We start from the raw sequence: 14513 nt of genomic DNA on the forward strand, positions 1-14513 counted from the left end.
AGAAAAAAGATGACCAACAATTGTTAAAACAAACACCAAAGAAACACGAAGAAAACAAAAACAGAGCAAAGATGATACAATTTTAACGTGGTTCACACACCAATATGGTGTGCTACGTCCACGGGTGAAGCTAAAGATGATTCACTATGTAATGAAAGAAGATAAACTGGAGATCTGTAGAACACCCAAAATGGCAGCAAGAACTCACCCCTGAAAACCCTAGCTTTAAAATCCTCGAATATTACTTGTTTAACTTGCTTACACAACAAGACACGAGAACAAGGTAATACTCCTTCACTATCATCAACAACAATTATCAGTGTGAGAATTTTTTTGGGTACTTTTTGAAATTCTTTGATGCTCAATTTTGTTTGGCCTTTTTTAAAGACACAGTTTATGCTTTTGGGCGGGCCTTGGTGAAACGATAAGGTTGCTCCATTGTGACCAACTGGTCATGGATTCTAAGTCAGGAAACCGCCTCTCTGCGAAAGCTACAGTAAGGCTGCATACAATATGATCCTCCCCACTGCAATTCCAAATGTAAAGTAAACCTCCATATCGTATTGGTGAAATTAAATATTTGAAATTCAACAGATCCTCTGTTTTCTTCTTTTTTTGTCTTTTTCTTGTGAAATAATCGAGATAAATGAATTTTTTTACCATATAAAGAATTCTTTTCCTATATTTCTTTCTTTTCTACAAATATGGATTTTACCAATCAGTAATAATAATACCAGACCCTTTAATCTAGTATCTAAAACCATAGACCCCGCAATGGCAGGAGCTTCGTGCACCCGGTATGCCTTTTTTTATGCTTTTGGATAGGGGTTATCTCAAGCCTCTGCTGTCTTTCTTTTGCATCATCCTAATACATTCACTGTTTCTTTGAACACAAAAAACCAAAGAAGAATCATTTTGCTGGCAACTTTTTAGAAGAAACAAAAGAAAGAATTATGAAATCAATCTTACAAAATTCCAAGCATCCTCAAATTCTCAACTTGATTCCTTCAATAAGTTAGCTTTTAAGGGTCAGTTGTTGTTTGGAATCATGCATGCATCTACTGACTGAGTCAAAGGCACAATTTAGAAAACCAAAGAAGTTCAGAAACACTCTTCTCTTAGCCAGCCAAGGAATCTATACCATTACTTCCATCTTTTCTCTGTTTTTCCTTTCTTTCATACAATATTAAAAAAAAAAAAAAAAGTTCTTGAACATGGAAAATAAAATAAAAATTTGTTTACCTTGAAAGACTTCAAATTTGGAGAGAAGATGATCCAGAGAAGAGAAAGTGCACTTCAGAAAAGCTTCAAAAAGAAAACAATAGGAGGAAGAATATTTCACATTTGAAGAGAAAACAAAGGAGAAGAAAGAAGGGAGATAGAGATAGTGTGATGTGAAGGTTTTAGACACAATCAGAAACTAATTTGTTGGTAATAAATTGTGCCAGAATTAAGCAGCTCTATCGAATGAGAAAACAATAAGATCAGATTCTTTTGTCAAAAAGTTAAGGATTTTTGCTTTTTTGTTCTGTGGAATTGTGCCCGTATCACAAGGGGATTATGCTTATACAAGTGGTTATAAGCTTTAAAGAGTTTGAATGGACATTGAAAAAGTATATGATCCCCTGTGAAAGGTTGACACTTGACTCTAATTATTCTCTAACCGTCAGTGTAAAAGAATTCTTCGGAAATGTCTAACCACTAGAAAACTTATGGCTGAGGACTGGAACTTCTAATTTAAGAGATGGGTTCCAGTGTGATATGAACCACTTGCATGGTTTGAGGAATCGGTATCGATTCGGTTGGATCAGCCGATGTGTATCGATATCGGTAGAGAATAATATCGATTCTTGACTAATCTCGTATTGATGTTTAATGTTTTTTAAAGAAAACATGGGTAAATCTGTCTGATCCAGACCGGTACGAACCAATCGAGATAAGTATCATCTGATACCGATAACCAACTCCCAACTGCCACAACCCAGAATCTGGTTTATCTATAGATCCTGAAACTAGGGAGAAGCCCATTTCAATTCCACATGAAAAGAGTGAGTGGTAGGGATGTAAATGGATGGTCAAAATTTTGAATTTCATTCACATCTATATCTATTTAGGGGTATCCATACCGAATTCGGATAATCCGGAAAAAAAAAAATCTACCTGATTCAAATAGATATAAAGGTTCTTGAAGATTTGACAAGTTTTAGAGAATAAGGAATGTAACGGATAAATCAAATTCGAATTCAAAAGTTCAAAGTTTGAACTCACCGTTGATAGAGTCTGAATTAGTTAGAGACACTCCAACTCTTAAAGATAAACTCACTCCTACAAAATATGAAGAGATATGATAGAACCAAGGTTCAAAATCTAAGCATCGGACTCAGGATCAGTCATGGCTGAAATCTTTCCGGATCGGGATCGGATCGGTCCAAATCGATCAGGATCGGTCAAAAAACCCCCCAAAATCGGTTTTTTATGGATTGGGTCATGTATTGGCCAGAGTTGGTGGGTATTGTGATCTCGGGATCGGATCAACCGATATTATCTGGATCGGATAGGTCAAAATTGGTTGGTATCGGTCAATATCGGTCGGTATCGGTCAAGATAATATAAAAAACTAAAAAAAAACTTTAAAACTTTGAAAAAAAAAAAAAAAAACATTCAGTTGGATCGGTCAAGGATCGGATCAGATCGGCCGATCCAACCGCGTTGGGTGATCCAATCAAACCTTGTTGTATCGGTCATATCTCGGGATCAGCCTCAACCGATACTGATCCGATCCAACCAATATCAGCCGATCCAATCCGATACTTCAAACCATGGATAGAACTCTTATCCTTTGTAACCAAATTGTTTGTAAGGTTTGAAATACAAATATAAATATACCTCACCTTATCACAACCGATGATAAGGAAGAATTCAATTCAACACTAATCTGTTACATGGTATCAGTCACCGCTGACTAACGTCATCGAAGAGCCATGGCAGACTCAAACAACTCCTCCACCACCAATCCAGCCGCCACCACTCAGAATACACTCATCTCCCCCACCAACTTTGTCTCTTTACTTCCTGTTAAAAAATACAGAAACAACTATTTACTATGGAAATGCTAGTTCTTGCCGCTCCTACTTGCTCACGATTTCTACGGGTATGTCGACGGTAGCATTCCTGCCCCACTTCAAACACACCGATCCCCATACTCCTAACCCTGCATATCTCACAAGGAGAAACCAAGATCAAACAGTTAAGAGAACTGAGAGACATGGATTTAGAGGAAATCATATCTGTGGTTGGGGGGGGGGGAAGTCTAGGTTACACAAATCAGGGTTGTAAATGAATAGTAAAAAATCTGAATTTAATTCTCATTCATATCTGGTCAAGGAATATCTAGATACGATATCATCCTGTCTGTATCCAATCTATTTTTTAGTATTTTTTTGGTAGAGTGTATTCAATCTATTTAGATCTCTAGTCATACACATTGTGGAGAACCAAAATTCACAGCATAGTAAGGTCCCAAAAGTAGATTTACCTTTTGGGATTAACATGTGATTTGTGTGATCACCCCAAAAAAAAACCAATTTCCTGAAAATTCTCTAAGTCAAGGATATAAAAGGGTTTTGTAAGAAATTTGAAAGTCACTAACAATTATGTCATTCTCAAGAATTCTCATTCATAGTTTATCATCACAAACCAAATTACCCTAAACCATATCGGCCAAAATGTTTGAAATGGACAAGAAACCTGAAAAGAAAGGCTCCAATGCTCTATGACCCTTAACCACATACCCAATTTTTGGCTAAAATTTCCAAGTGAAAGTAAGATTATAAATAAATGCCACTCCATGATCCCATCTAATTATATGTTAGTAGTGCCTCATTTAACAGTCTAAAATAAAATTTTGATGAAACCTTCTCAAGGAAAACCCAACTGTCTAAGACGTTTAAACTCGTCATAGTAGGTAATACGTTATAATTATCTGAATATAGAATTCATTAATCAATGTGGAAAAGTGTGGGCATTTGGCGGTGCACTGCAGTGTGGTCCGAAGAGCTCAACAAGTGAAAGAAGCTTCATCCAACGGTGCAAGCTCAATGCAAGCCAGTTTTTTTTTTTTTTTTTTCCATTTCATTCTTCTTGAGCTCAGCACTATTGGATGCCACATCTTTCACGTGTCGATCTCTCAAGCCCGCATTGCAGTGCAACGCCACTGCAGAGGATTTTTTTTCCCGAACTACATCATCAATGGTAGAAGAACAAGAATTGTGAAAAATGTGGAAAATATAGAAAAGTTTGTATAGAACTACCTCTTTCTTTTTTAGTGCAAATTGTGAAACCCTTTCAGTTTCCTTGTAAGCTTATCAAATGAGACTATTACTAGAAATAATATTTTACATGAAAATTTTCTTTAATGGGTTGAGCTAGGCTTGGCAGTTTTTGAACTGGGCCAGTTTGAGATCCATGCTTGGCCCATATCTCGCAAACCCAGAAGCCAACAGAGGATCTAATCTAGCTAGTATTTTTTGATACTTCATAGGCCCATAATAAATCAATGTGTAGACACTTCCACAGAAAATGTTTGTTCTTTCAACTCTTACAAGAAGGATTCATCTTCCAAACCAAATTGTTGAAGTTATGTGCACAGCCAAGAACAAACACACACTTACAACCCATAGTTCATCTAGTACAAGACATAGTTTTCTTAGATCCCTAAAATGGTGTCCAGTTCCAAACAAGTATAATGAATCTTAGTGGACTTCCAAAGATCTTTTTGAGCTCATAAATTACAATTTTGATTTATTGTGTAGCAGCTAGAACCACAGAATCAATTTTAGTTCATGCCAATTACATCTCATCTGGTACTACCTTTGGAGCTCCCTCTTCCATCTTCAGCGATGCGGCTGCCTGAACCCTTTTCTCGGTCAGTTCCTTCGATGTATCATAAGATGCATGAAGCCCAAAGAAGATATAGTAAACCAAAAGTAGTCCAGTCCATACTCCAAACCTCATAAATGATGCCCCATCAATTGAACCCAGAAGGAAAATATTAATAGTAATTGAAGCTGAAGGCAACCATGGTACTAGTGGCACTCCCCACACCTTTGGTTGCTTTGCTTGTGGAACAAACCACCACAATGCAATAGTAGCCAATAACCAAATTGGCACGGTTATCGTGTATCCTATCCAACCGTTCATACTCGTAGCCCAGTAAGTAGCGGTCGCGATTGAGGATCCAATCATGAAAACAATGCAAACAATGAATATGTTCCGGTGCTTTGGTTGTGTCACGCCGGTGACATAGTAGCGGCGGACAAGAAGGGCAACGGCAACCATCATAAAGATGAATAGTGTAGAGATGGAGAGAAGGTTGGCAAGGATATCAAGACCTGTGAAGAAGGAAATAATAGCTGTAGCAACAAGCATGACTACAGTAGCATTAACTGGAGTTCCAGTCTTTTCATTGACATGAGCCAACCATGGAGGCACCATGTGAGTACGAGCCATGTGTGTCAAATACCTTGCCTGACCCACAGCACCAACAAGCAAACTACTGGTCATGCCCTTCAATGCCCCAGCAGCCACAATATACTTAGCCCAATTCATCCCAACTGCTTGGAATGCAACAGAAAAAGGAGCATTTTGATCTATTTCTCCATATGGTTGCATTAAGCATAATGTGATGGCTAGTATGCAATAAGCAATAGTAGTGATCACCATAGATCCAACCAATCCAATTGGGATATCCCGGCCGGGGTTCTTAGTTTCTTCGGCCAATGTACACACTGCATCGAACCCAACATAGGCGAAAAATAACACCGCCGATGACTTAAAAACACCTCGAACACCGAATGGTGCGAATGGGGTGTAGTTCTTGGTATCAGCCTTGGTAAGACCAGCAATTATGATGAAGAGAATGATAATAACATGGAGGATTGAGGCAATGTAATTGAAGCGGGATGAGCCCTTGGTACTATAGACAACGAGAACACAAACGGCGGCGATGACCACGATGGAAATTGGGTCTAGGTAACCATAGCTTGCGCTTAGTTGGCGTGAGGCGTCGATGCGGAAATCATTAGGTTGGTGATTGCAAAGGGTGGCAAAGTAGGATGTCCATGACCGGGCCACGGCAGCTCCACCGATGACGTACTCAAGGATGATGTTGCCGGCGGCAATGAAGGCTAAAAAATCACCTAGTTCCACCCTTAGGTATGCAAAGGATCCACCTGTGTGTGATAACAAAGCACAATTTAAGTTATATGGAATTGAACACTCTAATTGACCACGTAACCCTAATATATATCATCCTATGTGCTTGTAGATCTACTAGATAAGAAAATAAATTACAAAAAAAAATAGATTTTACAAGACAAGTAGGTATAAAATAAAGTCAAACCTACTTATTTTGTAATTAGTTTTCTTATCTAAGTAGATCTAGGAAATTATCCTCAAGAATTTCAAACTTATTCATATATTGTGGTTTTTAGAATCTTTTTAAAATCTCCAATTCTAGAAATAGGTATTCTCGTCCGGAATTGATACCCGACAGGTGTGAGTCAATTTTCGCAAGTTCTGGGGTGTTTCCACCCGAGTCGCCCTCTCTTACATAGTTACATGGAGCTGTCTCCTCCAGCCGTGGTGGGAGCTGGAGGATTTAGCACAGCAAAAACAGGGGGGTTTTGGTTATTTCATAGGGTGGGTTACTTGTGAAATGACCCAAATACCCCTGTTTTGTTGGGCTAGATCCTCCAGCTCCAACCACGGTTGGAGGAGAGCCGAATACCTCTTACATAGGTTAGGATCAACCAAACCCACAACAGAATTTTAAACCCACTTCTAAACAAAGAAAAAATCACAGAAATAAATAGATGATTCTGAACTGTGAAGAGAAGCAGTTTTGTTTCTTCCAAACAGTCCCTAAGGTAAAAGGGGGTTTTTAAATTCTGCAAGCAGAGGAGATTATCATCACTGCCGAGCTGTCCGATAGAACCGTCCTGTCCAGACATGGGTTTGCCTGCATTATCCGCCTTATCTCTGTCCAAACGCCTTATCCGAGTGAAGGTAAAGCTGTAATTGCATGCAATCCCATGTCAAGGCAGCACGGTCCGGCTCGGCAGTAGAGGATCCAAATTCGAGATTACCTGCAACTGGAATTTCAACGGCGAACTCAGTGTAGCAGAAGACGGAAAGCATAGCAGAGATGCCGGAGATAACGTACGACAGAACAACGGCAGGACCGGAAACGGAATTTGCCTCAAGACCGGTGAGAACGAAGATTCCAGCACCAATGACGGCGCCGATGCCGAACCAGATGAGATCCCACCATGTGAGGTTTTTCTTCATCTCATGTTCACTCCGACCCTTCACCTCGGTCAACTCGGTGACTTCCAGGGACCGAGTCACAACCCGATCCTTCAATCTCATCCCTGTCTCGCTTAAAGCTCTGGCATAGTTGCTCCAGCTCTTGAAGGATTCTTCAGGGAGAAAATCATCCTTTGAGCACGAGCATCCTCTACGCTTCACAGCTCCTCCTTCTCTGTAGTCACTACTTCCACCCATTTCGTCTTCCAATCTAATTCACCTATGAAACTTGAAACAAGGAATCACAAAATTATTAATTGGTAGCGTTGCAGAGAGATATGGGTTTTCTCTGAGAGGAAAAATGGATTAAACCCAAAACGGAATACTTCTAAAATTACAGAAAAGATAATTTAAAGAGGATTAGAAGGACATCATTTCAACTATAAGTTCCCAAAGATTTCTTCTGTAAGCTCAGAACAGTGGAGAAAAATGACAAGAAAAGAAGCAATTTTAAGAAAGATTCATGGGAAATGAAGGAGCCAGAGTGAGAAATGACAAAAAAAGATGCAAATTTTTTAGATTCAAAAGGAGAGAATTGTACCTCTATGAACAGAGGAATTCCAAGTCAAAAACAGACAAAAAGCTCAAAAGTTTCGAGTTCTGTAGAGCAAAACCCAAAATTCATCAAATCAGAAAATTTGCAGGACAGAGTGTTGTCCTCTGTGTAGAGAAATAAATAAAAGAAGTCAAAGGAGAAGAATATTCAAAGCCGTCTCACAGAATCTTTATTATTTTAATTCGTTCAAAACAGACACAAATATTTTTTTTTTGGTGAATAAATTAAAGAGTAAATTACTCCCCCCTCCCCTCGATTATGGTTTAATGACAAACCCCTCCTCTGGGTTTTGAGAAATGACTCTCCCCTCCCCTGCATTCCCAAGATTCTATCAACCGTATCCTTGCCGTTAAAAAGGGTTGTTAAGTGATGACATCACCCTAATTATATTCGTTTAAACCCCAAACTGCCCTTATATTTATAATATTCCAATAATACCCCGCCTAATAACAAGAGAAAACAAATAGAGAGAAAAGAGAAAGAGAAAATGTATCTCTTCTTCTTCTTGTTCGAACACATCCGTTATCTTCTTTCTCCGGCGGAAGCAGAGAACATCATCGTACAAGTTAGCGGTTAGCTCCGGCCATATTCTTTTAAATGCTATCCAACTAAACTGAAGGTAAGCCCAATCGATAAACCCTAATTTTTATCTCTAATCCCATCGATAAACAAATTGACAAACCCTAATATTTGGGGACAACCCATTTTGCAGAAATTCAGAAGGGGTGGTGCTACATCAAATGTGATAAAAGCTCATTCAAAAGATTGATCCTACACAGAGTTAGGTAAGATTTGCACCTATAGTAGTGCAATTGATCTCTGTCTCAATAGACTCTTTCAGAGCTTGTATCTCCATTTCAGCCTCATCCACGGGGTAGATTCTTTTGAGTAAGGCTTTGGCTTCATCTTCCCTTCCCTGTATAACATTATAAATACACAAGAAGCAAAAAACTGGTTTTCTTAATCATCTGCAGATAATTGGAGCTCAAGTTTCAACTTATCTAGATATATAACAGTATAAAAATTGTTTGAAAAGGTCTCATTTGAAGAACTCGAAAATAACTGGAAATAATATAAGTGTGAACCTTTCTATAAAGCCAACGTGGTGACTCTGGAAGAAACCACATTAGTGCAAATTGAAACAGAGCTGGTAACCCTGCAACTCCAAGCATCCACCTCCATGTCCCAGGAGCCTGAAACATCAAATCTGATAGGTTAGTTAAAGTTGTCTTGTCTATTAACACTAAACCAAAAGAAACAAGACCAGATCATTACTACCACTTTACAGTATTATGGCTTAATTACCTTGGTGAATGCTAAGTTGATCAGGTAAGACAGAAACTGGCCTCCTGTTATAAGGAAACCATTGGTACTAACCAAGGCACCTCGGACTTTAGCAGGAGAAGCTTCTGAGATGTATAATGGAGATGTCATCGATGCCATACCAACACCGAGACCCACAAAAATACGACCAACGATCAGTAGAGCTGGGTTGGGAGCAGAGGCCATGACAATAGCTCCTTTGAAGAAGAGAGAGTCTGCAACCAGGATTGAGATCCTGCGGCCATATCGATCGTTCATCCATCCACCAATTGCAGCACCAATTATCGCACCGGCAACTGCCATGCTGACAATGCTTTCCTATAGAAATGTATATAATATCACCATGCATGGTCAATAGATGTCTAGCTAGGAATACTTGTGGTCTATAGATTGTACATGTTCCATCTTGCTTTTTCTCTTCTTCTTTTTTTCCCCATAAATTGTAAGAATCTGATTTCAGCTGTTTTCTTATTATTTTCCACGCGTTAAAACATTATAGGGTTATTTAATTTCTGAAGCAATGGAGATTAGGGCAACTATCTGTTATCATTATGACATGAACACCTCGACACCTATCCTGGTAGACCCAGACCAGTATGGCTATCGGGACATGGTATGTGACATATACAATACAGTCATCAGGCATGTTTCGGTAGGTCATACTGTGACATTCAAAGTCAAGTGTATACTCCCTACCAACCAGGATTTGGAAGTGGTTGATGATGCTTGTGCATATCAGTTGTTTACATTGAATGAAAAATTGGATGTCATTAATTTGTATGTTTATGATCTTAATGTTGATGATCAATCGACCTACACTTATACAATCAATGGCTTCCCTGGTGCACTGACCATTCGGGAAAATCAACCAAATATGGAAAGGGAACAACAAGGTGACATTCAGCAAAATCAGTGTGGGGTTGGTGGTGACATCCAGCAAAGTCAATGTGGGGTTGGTAGTGGGATTTAACAAAATCAATATGGATTTGGTAGTGGCATTCAACAAAATCAGTATGGTTTTGGTAGTGGCATTCGGCAAAATCAATGTGGATTTGGTAGTAGGGTAAAGTACCGAATCAGAAGGGGTGGTGCTACTTTCAAGGCATCTAGTAATGATGTGACTAACAAAGATTGTGATATGAGTGTTAAAGGGACCAAGGCATCTAGCAGTAAAGCCACTAATAGAGATTGTGACATGAGTGATCCAGGGACCCAGGTAGCTAGTAGTTATGCCACTAACACAAGGGGTGGTAAGACTGATACAGAGACCAGGGCAACTAATAAGAATCATGTTGTGGTTCATGAGTCAAGTGACAGTGATATGGATGATGAATGGAAATGCTCAACTGATGGTGAGAATAGTTTGGAAGAGAGTAATACGGATGTGGATCTTGATGAGGAAGACATGTCATGTGATGACCTTGGGGGTGATGAGGGAATGGAGAAGTCTGAGGAGGAAAACATTGAGAAATGTGATGATAATGATGTATTATCTGGTTATGAGTCTGATGACTATTATGGGCATTTCTTTGATAATGATAAATTTCATGATGGAAAAATAAGTTTAGAGACTAGGATGCTTTTTGATAATGTTGATCATTTCAGGCATGTACTTCACAGTTATGTTATTCAACAAGGTTTTGAGAGACTGTTTGTGAAGAATGAAAAGGCAAGAGTTACTGTTGTGTGTAAGGCACCGGGGGTGTACATGGAGAGTGCATGCTTCACCTAGTAGTGATGGAGTCACATACATGATTAAGTCATATTATAATGAGCATAGTTGTGCCAGAAAGTACATAAATAAGTCTATTACATCTGGTTGGATTGCTGAAGAACTTGCCTATAAGTTGAAGATGGATCTTGAAATGAAGACCAAGGCAATGGCTGCTTATATTATGGAAAAGTATAATGTAACAGTCCCTTATGTTTCATTGTACAGAGCAAAAAAGAAAGCCCGTATAGCCAATGAAGGTAGTCATGCAGAGTCATTTGGCAAACTAAATCACTATGGTGAAGTGATGAGAGATAGAAATCCAGGTAGTCTTTTTAGGCTCAATTTTCATCAAAGGCAGGTATTCACAGAGCCTCCAATTTTTAAGAGAGTGTTTCTTTGTTTCAAAGCTTGCATAAATGATTTTGTGAGGGATTGTAGACCATTTATAGGTCTTGATGGTTGCCATCTCAAGGGTGTGTATGGAGGAGTTCTACTGGCTGCTATAGCTGTTGATGGAAACAAAGGATTATTTTCCATTGCATATGGTGTGGTTGAAAGTGAAGGTAGAGAAAGTTGGCAGTTTTTCTTAACAAATTTATATGCCGCTCTACACATTTACATGGATGATATGACCATCACATTTATGTCTGATAAACAAAAAGTATGTATTTTCTTTGTCCATCTTCTGTTTTGAATTTTAGAAATTAAACTATACAATAAATACACTTTATTAACTCAATTTTTGCTTGTTTATGTTGTGTAGGGGCTACATGAGGCCATTAATGAGACATTTGTAGGCCATCACCATAGATGTTGCAGTAGGCATCTGTATCAAAACTTCAACAAAAGGTTTTCAGGTGTGTTACTAAGAAGACTTTTTTGGTCTGCATCTAAGGCATCTAATTCATTCTTTTTTGGGAAAGCAATGAATGACATGAAAGACAAGAACAAAGAAGCATATGATTGGTTGAGTAAAAATCCTCCCAACATGTGGGCTAGACATGCATTTGATTTTAGATGCAAGAGTGACCATATAACAAATAATATGAGTGAATCATTTAACCAGTGGATTAACCATTTTAGGAACAAGCCCATTCTGATTGTAATTGATGAGATAAGGAAACAATTGATGTCAACAATGCATAAAAGGTATGAATTGGGTTGCACCTTTAAGGGAATAGTCACACCAAAGATCAAGAGAAAGTTGGATTTGCTCAATGAAGAATCTAGAGGGTGTATTCTCCGTCCTGCTGGATTAGATGAGTATGAAGTCTCAGATAGGGATGGCAGTTATGAGGTTAATTTGAAAAACCACACTTGTGGTTGCAGAGCGTGGGAAGGTACAGGAATACCTTGTAAGCATGCAACCTGTTGTATTCTTTACAAGAGGCACACATTGGAAAGCTATTGTGATGATTACTATAGAGTAAAAAGATACTTGGAGGCTTACAAGGATATAATCCACCCATTACCTGGTTTGGAGCAGTTAAAATCTGAGCATCACCTAAGTACTGTTCAGCCTCCACCCTTGAAGAGGTTACCAGGAAGACCACATATCAATAGGAAGAAGGAACCTGATGAAGGAGCATCTGGAGAGTTTAGAAAAAGATTTGGAAGTATCAGATGTAGCAACTGTAAGGAGGTAGGCCACAACTCAAGGAAATGCAAAAGAGCTCCAATTAAAGGGAAGGAAGTAAAGGTATAATCATAAGATTTTATCCTAAGTACTCATACTTATTTTATGTTATTGTGATGATTACAAGGATTCTAATATTGAATTCATGCTTGTATAGGGAAAGAAGGGAAGTGGGAGCAAATGTGATGTTAATACCTCTCAAAGATTGACCAGATCTCAAGCTTCTTCTACCATCACTTATGACAATATGCAGGCCAAGATTGAAGCACAAAGGAAAGCCAAGGAAGATAAAAGGAAAGCAAGAGAAATGAAGAAGAAATAAGTTCAAAGAGGGGAGGGGAGGCAGTGAAGAAATTAGAATCATAGGCTGTAATTTGATGATTTTTATGTTTATTTGGATATGATATTAAGTTGGATGTGGATGATTGTAAACTTTTTTTTTTTTTTTTTGGATATGTTGGATTTTGTGGTAGACTTTTATTTTGGACATGATGTTAAGTTGGATGTGGATGATCCAAACAATTTTTTTTTTTAGATATGTTGGATGTTGAAGTATGGTTGACTAATACTTTTGGAAGCATAGACTTTTTTTTTGGATAATTTAGGAATGCTGTCCAAATTTCCAGGTTTAAGATAGCCTATTTAAAGGGGAAATGCTGTCCAAATTTTCAGGTTTTTAAAAGCCTATTTACAAGGGAATTGATGTCCAAATATCCAGATGTTGTGGTACAGTAGACTAATACAAGGGAATGCTGTCCAAAGCTTGCATAAATGGTTTTGTGAGGGGCGGTGAGGTGGTGGAGTTGAGTTGTGAATACACCGTGTGATGGTTTCAGCAATTCATCTAAAATTGTATGTGATAGTAGTTCTGCTGCTTGGCTCTGTTTAATGATGAGAAAGAAGTTCAATATAAAGTCCCATAATGATCACTTGAGGAAAAAGCCAATTAGAAGATCTTGTTGATTAAATATGATTGTAGAATCATTTGCTAATGATGTTGTACAATTTTTCATTACTAATGCTGGGATTTAAGTACATCAGTTTCACTTTCACCAAAAAAAAAAAAAAAAAAGTACAACAGTTTCACATTTATTTGCCAATCATAACTGATACAATTACACCAACAAAGAAAACTAGAACAAAATAAACTCCAAGCTACATTGATGCAACAAACTTCCCCATTTCATCCATTCTAATTGTTCCACTTCGCACCGCCTGTTGTAACCCCCGTAACACCTCTCGCAAAACCCGTATCTCCTCTCGTAGCACCCGCACCTCCTCCTGCAACTCTTGTAAATCAGGGGTGGGATTCGGCACAAGCTCGGTTGTTGGTGCAACAATGGGATCACACCAAACAAAAAAATTACAACCATTAATCTGTGGGCAGCTGTAAAAAAGCCTATTTGGATTATTATCAGTCTCTGATATTCTAATCACAGCTTTCCGATTACATTTGCACCTCAAGGATTTGTACTTGAGTGTATTAGGATTGCTGCAATTAACACTTGAGCTAGACATTTGATACATTTACCTGTAAAAGATGCACAACAAAAACAACAAAAAAAACAAATCAATGTTGTAGAGTGATCTAAAGAATACAAAACCGTAACCTATATAATAGAAATCAGAGAGATATGGGAGTGAGAAAATAACCCCAATCTGAACAATAAAAATTAGAGAGAGATGGGAGTTGGTTGCCGATCCAAGCCGTGAGATGGGAGTTGGTTGCCTATTTTCTCTAGTTTAATCACATAGGTATTGAATATAGGTTATATACACTCCCATAATGAAACGGAATAGCATATAATCATCTAATCAAGCCAAAAGAAACGTTTTTATAATACAAGAGGAGAATTGGGGAAAAAGAAAAAAAAAGAACCAGAAATCAATTGCACTACTATAGGTGCAAATCTTACCTA

General features: G+C 38.3%; 3 protein-coding genes across 3 annotated transcripts; 1 reads left to right on the forward strand and 2 right to left on the reverse strand.

Annotated features, from left to right (window-relative positions):
• Positions 1-4601: 4601 nt before the first annotated feature.
• Positions 4602-7655, reverse strand: LOC122640738 (cationic amino acid transporter 1-like). The gene is made up of 2 exons (XM_043833982.1): positions 7146-7655; positions 4602-6230 (listed from the first exon to the last, which is right to left on the reverse strand). Exons 1-2 carry the CDS (start codon positions 7561-7563, stop codon positions 4849-4851), a joined length of 1800 nt encoding a protein of 599 aa, XP_043689917.1. The 5' UTR covers positions 7564-7655; the 3' UTR covers positions 4602-4848.
• A 1047-nt stretch (positions 7656-8702) lies between these two features.
• LOC122639000 (probable inositol transporter 2) lies at positions 8703-9564 on the reverse strand. Its single transcript, XM_043831843.1, has 3 exons — positions 9227-9564; positions 9007-9114; positions 8703-8837 (listed from the first exon to the last, which is right to left on the reverse strand). The coding sequence occupies exons 1-3, from the start codon at positions 9545-9547 to the stop codon at positions 8703-8705; spliced, it is 564 nt and encodes a 187-aa protein (XP_043687778.1). The 5' UTR covers positions 9548-9564.
• A 1431-nt stretch (positions 9565-10995) lies between these two features.
• On the forward strand, positions 10996-12916 carry LOC122639002. The gene is made up of 3 exons (XM_043831844.1): positions 10996-11619; positions 11722-12657; positions 12752-12916. Exons 1-3 carry the CDS (start codon positions 10996-10998, stop codon positions 12914-12916), a joined length of 1725 nt encoding a protein of 574 aa, XP_043687779.1.
• The last annotated feature ends 1597 nt before the right edge of the window (positions 12917-14513 follow it).

The sequence above is a fragment of the Telopea speciosissima genome, chromosome 9 (assembly GCF_018873765.1).
Source record: "Telopea speciosissima isolate NSW1024214 ecotype Mountain lineage chromosome 9, Tspe_v1, whole genome shotgun sequence".
NCBI lineage: Eukaryota > Viridiplantae > Streptophyta > Magnoliopsida > Proteales > Proteaceae > Telopea > Telopea speciosissima.

What these genes read in the sequence shown, in the direction of transcription:
- LOC122639002 (XM_043831844.1), top strand. Translation starts at nt 10,996, where the DNA reads ATGATTAAGTCATATTATAATGAGCATAGTTGTGCCAGAAAGTACATA. An exon ending in TTATGTCTGATAAACAAAAA is followed by an intron (nt 11,620 to 11,721) that starts GTATGTATTTTC and finishes TATGTTGTGTAG; the next exon opens with GGGCTACATGAGGCCATTAA. An exon ending in TTAAAGGGAAGGAAGTAAAG is followed by an intron (nt 12,658 to 12,751) that starts GTATAATCATAA and finishes ATGCTTGTATAG; the next exon opens with GGAAAGAAGGGAAGTGGGAG.
- LOC122639000 (XM_043831843.1), bottom strand. Translation starts at nt 9,547, where the DNA reads ATGGCAGTTGCCGGTGCGATAATTGGTGCTGCAATTGGTGGATGGATG. An exon ending in TCAACTTAGCATTCACCAAG is followed by an intron (nt 9,115 to 9,226) that starts GTAATTAAGCCA and finishes TTGATGTTTCAG; the next exon opens with GCTCCTGGGACATGGAGGTG. An exon ending in CACGTTGGCTTTATAGAAAG is followed by an intron (nt 8,838 to 9,006) that starts GTTCACACTTAT and finishes AATGTTATACAG; the next exon opens with GGAAGGGAAGATGAAGCCAA.
- LOC122640738 (XM_043833982.1), bottom strand. Translation starts at nt 7,563, where the DNA reads ATGGGTGGAAGTAGTGACTACAGAGAAGGAGGAGCTGTGAAGCGTAGA. An exon ending in CGTTGAAATTCCAGTTGCAG is followed by an intron (nt 6,231 to 7,145) that starts GTAATCTCGAAT and finishes TATCACACACAG; the next exon opens with GTGGATCCTTTGCATACCTA.